Source organism: Halyomorpha halys, unplaced genomic scaffold (genome assembly GCF_000696795.3).
Source record: "Halyomorpha halys isolate HHAL.00 unplaced genomic scaffold, Hhal_1.1 Scaffold504.1, whole genome shotgun sequence".
NCBI classification, from domain to species: domain Eukaryota; kingdom Metazoa; phylum Arthropoda; class Insecta; order Hemiptera; family Pentatomidae; genus Halyomorpha; species Halyomorpha halys.
In genome coordinates this window covers 81,659-92,268 of record NW_027105794.1, presented here as the reverse complement: position 1 = coordinate 92,268, position 10,610 = coordinate 81,659, and the positions used below count along the sequence as shown (strand labels likewise).

Genomic DNA, 10,610 nt, shown 5'->3' with positions numbered 1-10,610 from the left:
ATAAATATTTAATTTAAGGTAATCATGTTTTCCAACTATCTGAATTAATATTAACAATTAAAATTAAAATACATTGAAAAGACAAGGATGTGTTCAATAAAATTGTAGCCAATAAATGAAAGTAATGTTTAGAAACTTTCTCAAAATACTGTAGATACAGTACATAAATATTAACGTCTAAACCATAAAATATTAAACATTCATCACTTACTTCCAATCTTATGCATATTATTGTTTTTTATTGCTCTTTTATCTACATCTAATAATATTGTCAGCACATGGATAATTACTCAACAAACATAATTTTAGAAAAGGAATTAGCAACTATTTTCCAAGGTTGCAGTTAGAGACAATATGAAATACTTAGAGAAGTGTAAGTAGCTAACAATCATCCTAAATTATAAAATTACCTTTTTGTAAAAAAAAAAAAGCATATTTTCCCTTTATTTTTGTTTTAAAAAAAAAAATTAAAAGTTAATTAATTTGTTTATTAATCTTTAAAAGTAACTAACTAAATTTACATAAAAATCTCAAACCCAATTTGGAGCGGCCGTAGAGGTGCACAAGGCCTCAAAAACTATGAAAAAATAAAAGTTGGGAACCCCTCAAAACATTTCTTCAACACCAACTTGATAAACATACAAATACCTCAAGCCTATAACTTAATTTATAGCTATGCATAATAACAGAAAACACATTTGAACTGAATTAATGCTTCAATTTTATGCCATTGTTCTACCTGGAAAACAACCTTACCTACTTTTTTTTCCCCAAATGTAACAGGAAATATATATACATTTTAGTGATACTTTATAATAAAACAAAACTAAAAATGTTGACTTTTGCCATTAAAAGTAAAAGGACATTGGTAAAAAGTTATATAAAAAAATAATACTCAAACATGAAAATATTAGTTAATTCCATAAGAAAAATAAAATATTATTGATTTTGTGTATATAGATTGATTAGTTTGTTTTAGATTTTAAAAAAATATATATAATTTATGTCTGTTCTAAATTAAGAATCGTTTACGATTTATAAATAATTTCCTTAATATATAGGCTTATTATATGTATTACTTAGAATTTTAATTATATAGATAAATAACATTTATTTGATGAATTTTTATGTTGTTTAAACATTTTGAATTGTAAATCTAAAAATTTTAAATAATGCTATTTTCAAAATAAAATTTCTGAAGGTCACTGGAACACTGCCTGCTAATGTAAATCTCTATATAAGGGTTGGTTATTTGTTTGATAATATACACCGATTACCATAGCTTATAAAAATTGATATTTCAAGTATATGAAATAGCTAAAGTTTTTAAAGACTAAAAATGTTCAAAACTTATTATTGAACATAAAAATGTGACAGAGTGATATTAAAATGAAAAAAAATTTAAATCATTATATTTTAACCATGTCAAGTTTTCAGTGTCATGCTTGATGAATAGATGAGTGCCATTTGTCTACTAATCCTTGATTTAAATGGATGTATTATGAGTTTAAATATGATGTTTACAATAAATGGTACAATTAATAACTTTTTATCTTTTTAAGTTATTATATAAGTTAAAATTTAAACTAAGTTATTTTCACAAGATGTAAATGAACTGTCTAATATTGAAACCAAATATAGTGACCAGGGTCATGATGTCATAAGTTTTAAACCAAATAAAATTGATCTCAACTGGATTGAAGCACAAAGACTTCAAATGTAATACTAAAACGACTATTTAATAACTTTTAATATATTGTAATTTATATTTATTTATTAGATTAGTTTCTCTTATTTAATATTTATGTTGTTTTATTCATAAAGAAAATAACAATTCTTATATAAACATATATATAACAGAATAATTTTTTCTATGTTCCAAATATTCCTGGAATCAAATAGCAATAAATCTAAATTTTAATTAACGTTAAAATTTGTAGGAATTATTATAATTTGAGTTTATTTTTGATTTAAGAAGTATTTTGTGGTCGGATTTAATTATATTTTTATTACTAAATAACCCTGATAATAAAATTAAGGTATATTGAAGGTTGATCTAATAAATTGATTTATTTAATACAAAGTCGATTTAACTGTAATAATAATATTTGGTTAATTTATAATTCTTTTAGAATGAAAATAAGATATTATTTATATAACAAAAAATATTGCAATATATATTCACTGTTACATTATATCCTATACCAGTCATCTACGAAACTCAAAACATTGCGTGTTCAATGGATTAAGGGACAGACATAAAATGTTATTATAATCCCTTCCGACGATCTTCAATACAGTGTAAAAGTTTGTATTTCTCAGAAAAAACAGAACAAAAGGGTGAATTTCACACATTCTTCCCATTAAACTTGAACAAACATAAATAAACACAGAATTATATACTTTTTTCTCTCTTTTCTTTTTTTTTTAATGTTATTTTCAAAACAGGTGGGTCACACAGATGGTAGGTTTAACTCTTAAAAATATTGGGGACTTTAAATATCTTAATTGACTTGTGGTAAACTTCTTTATAATAACTAATTATAAAAATTAAATCCAAATTTTCAATATAACTCATGCATAACAGAGTGCACAAACACTGAATAATAATTGAATAAAAATAAAGGAATGGAATAAACAATGCCATAAATATTTCAACTTAATACAAAAATTATAATAACAATGAAGTACATGATTAAATTTACAAAACATTACCAGTTGTAAAAACTGTAATATTATCAAATTGTTGAAATGTGAGACATTTACAACAACCAACAGTTTAAGAAGTCTATTCTACTCAAATAATTATCACTACTGATTTAAAGGAACATGTATAAAAAATAGATTTTACAAATAAAAGAAAGAAAAAACAATAATTTCATCCGATCTAACACCTTGTGAGAAGGAGAAAAAAAATAAGGTACAAAATAAATGAAAAGTCATCAAATGTACAACTGGTAAGTGCTGAGACCAGGTTAGGCAACCTTCAAGCACAACATATAAAAATGTAAAATGTGAGCCATATGTTCACAAAATTGGTTTACAAGAAATTGCCCATTTATTACTCATTAAATATTCTGGAAGTTGGAAATTAAACAATGTAAAAACCTCTCTTACATATATTTACAAATATACTAACAATTACGAAAATTGTTTTGGATTCAAAGATGTAATTATCATAACATAAAAACATCTTCCCTCTTTAAAGCTTAAGACATAAATACATTAAAAATCCAAAATACACTTTGCAGCTCCTGTCACCCAGAGGCAGGTCAGCAATCCTTGGAATGATAGCTTTGCTGAATTATTTTCTAAAACAAAAAAAAAAAAAAAAAAAAGTTAATCTTTATCTCATTATAATGATAATAGCAATAAAAAGGCAAAACAAACTTGAAAATTTGATGATGATTCTATGATCATGCTACATTACTCCCTTCACAGTACTCGAAACTCAAACTAACATATCGGGTTGTAAAATAAGTTCATAGCGTTTTTAACTGATGATTTCAATAAAAACTTCAGTTTCTTGTAAATATTTTTAATCGATTATTAAATTTTGTGACCCATTTTGATCTATTACATTTTGCCATCTTTCAGGTAATTTTTTAATTCCGTCCTCCCAGAACTTCTCAGATTTTTGCGCAATGAAATCTATGTGCGTTTTGTAGTTCTCGGGTGAATCAAAATATTTCCCCTTAAGAGAGTTTTAAAGAGCCCAAAATAAGTAAAAATCTGTTGGGGCAAGGTCTGGTGAACAGAGTGGGGGATAACATCCCCGCCAAACTCCAATAATTTCTGCCGGGTCTGCGAAGACACATGAGGACGGGTGTTATCTTGATGGAAAACTCTGCCTTTGCGATTAGCCAATGCTGGACGCTTTTGCTCAACAGCTGCCTATAATTGTTCCAACTTGGCACAGTATACTGTAGAATTAATGGTATGGTTTGGCAGGAGGAGCTTAAAATAAAGGACACCTTTCCAATCCCAACAAATGTACAGGATAACCTTTTTCAGATGTAATCCTGCTTTTAAAGTCGTTAATAGCGGGTCACTTCGTTTTTCCCAGGACTTCATTTCCCCTCACAATATTAATGTACAGGACCCAATTTTCATCCCCAGTTTTCCGGTGGTCGTGAGAAATGAATCTTGATACTCCCACCTTGGTTAGCAGGGGGCAGCAACTTCAAAATAACCGCCAAGTGTTGGCAAAAGAATCCCTCACAACCCACTACCCGGAATAGTTTCTCCCACCAATAATAGAAGTAAAAAATTAAAGTACTAAACAAAATTAAGATATAGGTATCATAAATACATTAAAAATCCTATTAAAGAAACAATATATAATAAAAAAAGCACGGTTCTACTGAAGTCAAAAACACACTTAAAAAAGAAATTTGAATATTTTAAGATTTATAAAAACATTTTTAGAGTAACATAGTCCAGTCAGCGATCAAAAGAGGTAGCTCAAAATATAACAAAAACAATTTATTATACACTTATGTTTTGCCCAACTTTGCAGGGCTAAAAAACAAGATGTAGAAAGCTCTTGTTTCGCAATTAAACTAAAAAGACTTATTGTTTACTTCCTAGATGATAGTTTTTTAGTGCTGATGATAAAATAAATTACTGGTTTATAATAAAACGTTTCTTGAGCTACTGTTTTTGACCGCAACTCAGATTCCTTCATTATTCACATAAGGTCAACTAATAAATATCTTCTAAAGTAAACATATTTCTATTTCATTTTTATCTGACGACTTTCTATAACAGTCTATATATTTTTAATATTAATGTAATTAATTAATAAAAGTATAGATAGAAGAGTAAATTGTAATTAACATATATCTTAAATTTAACTAAAACTTATAAAACCACTCGATTCCCAAACAATTAATGAAGCCACCTAAAATGAATTTTCATAAAAAAGGAGGATGTGTATTTAGTATAAGCTTATCTAATCAAAAAATGATCCATACGAATTTACTTATCCCAAGTAAAATTTTAAAATGTACGGAATCAAAAAGCCAGTTTCAGATAGAAAGAAGTTGTAAAAGAAACCAAGTTTCATGAATTAATAAAATATTGCATTCGAACATATTTTAATAAAATAGTGTTCATGTAATATAAATATGTGAATATTGTTTTTGAGCTAAGATAAGATACCTGGGCTTTTTGGAAGGAGTTCCTTTACTGCTGCTTCCGCTGCTATGGTGCCTCTTCTTGTCATTATGCTTGTCATGATGCGACGATTTGTGATTACTACTTGAGGAGCTATGCTTCTTATCACTACTACTGTGATGGCTTGAGGATTTGCTCTTATCCCTGTGCTTGTCCTTATCCTTATCCTTGTGTTTCGATGGGCTGCTATAAAATGATAAAAAAAAAAAAAATTGATCAGCTAATTTTACCTTTAAATTAGACTTAAATAAACTACTCACTTGATAATATAGAAAACAAAATTAATTAAACCACTAAATTTAAAATAATCATAACTTTTTTTTTTTTTTTTACTACATAAGTTTTTACGAATTAGAAAATAAATCACTGATTTCTGTTCCAACAATGAATAAGAAGTGAAAATGACATGAAACATAAGTAAATATGATTGCAGACATTTTGTGAGGTTTTAGGAATATGTGATCAGCATATTCAAAACAAAAATCTAAAAATATTTAGTTGACCGTAAAAATATAAATTTAAGAAGATGGTCAGGGTTGCGATAAAAAAAAAGAACTAATAGTTCATAACTATTTTAATGTCCGACGTTTCGCCCCACTTTGAACAGCCCTGATGAAGCCCTACAAAGTGGGGCGAAACGTTGGACATTAAAATAGTTATGAACTATTAGTTCTTTTTTTTTTACCGCAACCCTGACCATCTTATATTCATATCTAAAAATATGTATCCCTTCAGAAGAGAGATAGTATAGAGTCAAGAAGACATTCAGGACAATGTTTTGCTGATGTTGGGAGGGAGAGGATTTCTTATCATAAGTACTGAAACATGATTAAATTACTTGTTGAAGAATGTGAAGTTCCTTCATTTGAAAGAAAGTTTCAGGCAGAGTAGAGAATTCTTATTACGAAATGATTATAATCAGAAAGAATTCACGAGGTACATGCTTCCTCAAAATACTAGTAAATAACAACAAGTGATAACATTTTAAAAAGTCTATTCATAATACCGTAACTAAAAAATTTAGAAGTCACATTGCTTAAACTGCAAATAATTAAAAGTTGTCAGTGTTATCAGCATCGACCTAACAGGTTCATTTAACATTTTGTGTTATTTGTTTATATAAGTGAAATAATGAAATATATGTAATTAATTATTATGAGAGACAGTTGACCGTGGATGACATACGAGGACAAGATGGTTAGGGGTGCGGTCAAAGAGAAATACAAATAAGTTGGTGTAACCTATTTTTGGTAATATTTAATGATATATAAAATCTAAGAAATATATAAAATCCTGTTTATTAAAATAGGTTACACCAACTTATTTCTGTTTCTCTTTAACTGCACCCCCAACCATCTTCTCCTCGTAAAATATATGTATATTATTTTATAGTTGGTGAACACAAAATTATTGTTAACACATTTGTTGCTAATGACATACCTGCCACTAGACCAATTCCGCCTTGGTTCCAAAATACCGTCAGTCACTGAAGTAATATTTATCTAACCATTATGATGGGTTTGTGCTTCCAACAGTGAAATCAGTTTCGAATTTGAACTGTCCACTCAATAGACATTAAATATTGAACATAACAAATTAAAAAAAAAAAAAAAAAATCTTTATTAAATAAATCAAAACTTGTATCCTTTTTTGTCTCAACACTTTTTATTTTTCACCAGTCCAACGTTTCGGCCATTTTAGCCATCCTTAAGGACATCTTCAATTATAATTTCTTTCTCACATTAAATTTAGAGTTACTTTTGCAGGCTATTCTGCCAAGGTCATTCTTTAATTATAAGTTAAAAGAAGCCTATTTTTTAAATTTAGAATCATAAATATTTAATTCTTCATATATAAGATCATCCACACAAATTCACTACCATATAACATATGACACTAAATATCTTATATGGTAGTGAATTTGTGTAGATAATCTTATATACGAAGAATTAAATATTTATGATTTTAAATTTTAAAAATAGGCTTTTAACTTATAATTAAAGAATGACCTGGGCAGAATAGCCTGCAAAAGTAATTCTAAATTTAATGTGAGGAAGAATTTATAATTGAAGGTTTTTAACTTATAATTAATGAATGACCTGGGCAGAATAGCCTGCAAAAGTAATTCTAAATTTAATGTGAGGAAGAATTTATAATTGAAGATGTCCTCGAGGATGGCTAAAATGGCCGAAACATTGGACTGGTGAAAAATAAAAAGTGTTGAGACAAAAAAGGATACAAGTTTTGATTTATTTAATACATAATTACCTTGTCTCAAGAAATTGAAATAATATAATTTAAAAAAAAATTCTGTTTTTATCAGAGGGATAGTCTCCTTGACCGATTTCTTCTATGTCAAATGGATTAAGCAAGGAACAAGTATAAATTAGTGATATTTTTTGAGAATTGCAAACATTGGAGTATTGTGGATTAGAATAAGTATTTGGAATAATAACCGAAATTAAATTACCTTAATTAAATGCCCATAAAAGAGCTTCATGATAAACAATAAGTAAACAAAAAGTACCAACAAAGATTTTAATAATATTTCTTCCATTGAACAAGAATAATACCAATAATTCATTATAATTAAGCATTTAGATAATGAGGCATACAATCAGAAATTCTAACCTTTGGTGTTTTCCTGAAGATTCTTTCTTCTTGTCATGAGAAGAATCTTTCTTGTGATGTAAATCTTGCCTATCCGAGCAGCATGAGAATGAACAAATTTTTTTTTTTAAAACACAACAATACAATTTTTAAATATTTATTTTTAAATCAGATTCATCCACCATCTTTGTACAGCAAAGGGTTAAGAAGTTAAGTAAATAGTGAAATGTCATTCCCAAGCCAGAGTGAGAGAGCGAGAGAGAAGATATTCGAAGGGGAGAAACTAAGAAACAACAAAAGCATAAATAATAATAAAATAACAGCTGTTTGATTACCTGTGAGAGGACTTGTGGTGATTTGAACTACTCTTGTGTTTTTTGTCCGGGGATGATGTTTTATGCCTTAATAAAAAAAAAAAAGAAATTAATTAATAACATAAATAAATACTAACTTAAAAACATAAATAATAAAATCAACTAATATAAATTTATCAAGTTAATACATCATAGACTTAAATTACAGAAAATAGATAATATCTGATATATAATTACCTTGATTTGTCATGCTTATCATGTTTCCCTCGCTTTGGGCTGGGATATCGCTCCTTTCCACCACGCTTAATTTTACTTTTAGCATACTCATCGTCGAAATCATCTTCCTTTTCCCTATCCTCTTCAGCAGCCTCTCTTTCCAAATCAGACCAATCTTTTCCAGATTCATCAGAACTACCCAGTTCTTCTGTAACAATAAATCAAGAAAAGTGTAAAAACAATTAATATCATGAGATTGCTAAACAAGTAGGAATCAACTAACATCATCTTCCAATTCTTCCTGAGGGGAGGTTTGTAAAGCCTATACACTTAACAACAGACTTTTAGGATTGAAATGCTATGAAGTTAGTAAACATGATTCACTAATAATTGAATACGTTATTTAATATTAAAAGAATTTTACATAGGATGAAGAATATATTTTGATTTATGAACAAAACTAGATTATATTAATGTTATCCTAGAAAAATGAAATTTAAAGTGATATAATCACATATACAGACAAAAATATGTAATTCAGTAATGTAAAATAAATGATAAAATGTAGACCACGTCAAATTTACCTTCGGTGCCACTGTCTTCAGATGCTTCTGAATATTCGGAATCCTCTTCACTTTCTTCTTCATCCCCACTAATAGATGGCTGGAATAAAAAACAATTAATTGAAAATATTTGAAATATAAATTGTTTATAATTTAAAAAGTAAAACAAGCCTTCGCCACTTTATGTACAAAAACTTAAAATATAATTTTAGATGATTGAGCACATGTGAATTAGAAGTAGATGGTCAGGGCCTCGGTTAAGAGGAACAACAGTAGTGAAAACTATTTATTGATTTCCAACGTTTCGACCCACAATGTACGTCTTCATTAGGGCTGTTATAGACAGTTCTTTCTAAAACGGGTTCTTTTTACATTACAACAGTAGAAAGAATCATTTCACATTTGGTTATTTGTATGCATCTCCACCCATTACAACAGCCCTGATAAACCCTGCATTGTGGGTATCAAAATCAATAAATAGTTGAAAAATTTTTGTTCTTGACTGTAATCCTGACCATCCCCTTAAAATATGTTAATTCGGTCAAAGGTATGACGCTTATTCGTATCCAAGAAAAGTTTAAAAAAATTTGGGTTACAATGATTTTAGAGGGACCCCTTCAAATAATAATTTAATTTTTAATATTTTTCAAATTTTATATTACTGAATCTGCAGAATCGACTTAAAGTCTAGACATTAAAATCTCATGAATTTTTGGGATTAGAAAATGGTAGATAATATAGAATGTTTTAAATTATATCTTTGTTGTAATAAGTATTCTTACTTCATACGCATCATCTTCCTCTTCATCATCATCATCTTCGGCTTCTTCAGCATCACTTTCTGGATCAAGGAAAGTCCAGCCACCATGTTCAAAAAAGCCCTCAGGATCATCAGTAATTGTTTTCATAATTTTGGTCCAATTAAGAGATTGTATACCCTCTGAATAACGGATATCACATGAACTAAAATAAAAAAAATGAAACAATTATCTCGTAAGAAAGATAAAATTTGTGTTTATATATAAATTTATTATACTAGATGAAGAAAGATTAAAAATAACTTTGATCTATTTTTTTTTTAATGAAATGATATAGGTTTGAATCTGGCCTCAGTTGAATTATATTATATAATGCACCCACAGGTTTGACCTCATTCCAGCTAGAAAAGGATGTTAGTAACCTGAAGGACAAGCAATCTTAACCTATTCTAGTTGGAATATGAAAAGGATGTTAAACCCTAATAAACAACAACAGATACTGATAGAATTTTTTTTTTTTAATTTCTTTATTGATTTTTACAACTGAATTAAAAATATATATAACTCTTAGATGTGATATGAGTAATACAAAGGCACAGACTTGTGGAGAATCTATCCTTAGATAGAACTCCAATAAAATTTTTAGAGTAAAAAATCTTGAGGCCATCTTCTTTTCAGAAACATAAGAGTAATCAGGAAATGAAGAAGAAAGGTTAAAAACAAGCGGGTTAGTGAGTTTAACATAGAAGGATTGGTATTTGGCCAAATCAACAACACGTGGAACATTGAGGTCCTCATGGATGACTTGATTTTTGACAAGGTAGGGAGCCTTAAGGAGTTTACGAATGATTTTAGATTGTAAGGATTGAATACAAGAGAAATTCTATAGTTTAGTGAAGCTCTAAAGCTAAACTCCATAAGTCCAGATAGGCCTTATTATGATCATATAAATGAGTCTTTTGTAAGTAGTT

General features: G+C 28.2%; 1 protein-coding gene across 1 annotated transcript in view; it reads right to left on the bottom strand.

The window, feature by feature from the left end:
* Positions 1 to 3,105: 3,105 nt before the first annotated feature.
* Positions 3,106 to 10,610, bottom strand: part of dre4 (SPT16 homolog, facilitates chromatin remodeling subunit dre4) — a gene marked incomplete in the record, with an annotated part of 30,150 nt that continues 22,645 nt past the window's right edge. Inside the window, 7 exon segments of the mRNA XM_067053524.1 lie at positions 3,106 to 3,311; positions 5,164 to 5,364; positions 7,810 to 7,878; positions 8,124 to 8,189; positions 8,340 to 8,526; positions 8,903 to 8,981; positions 9,664 to 9,844. Of these exon segments, the coding sequence (XP_066909625.1) occupies positions 3,305 to 3,311; positions 5,164 to 5,364; positions 7,810 to 7,878; positions 8,124 to 8,189; positions 8,340 to 8,526; positions 8,903 to 8,981; positions 9,664 to 9,844 (790 nt within the window).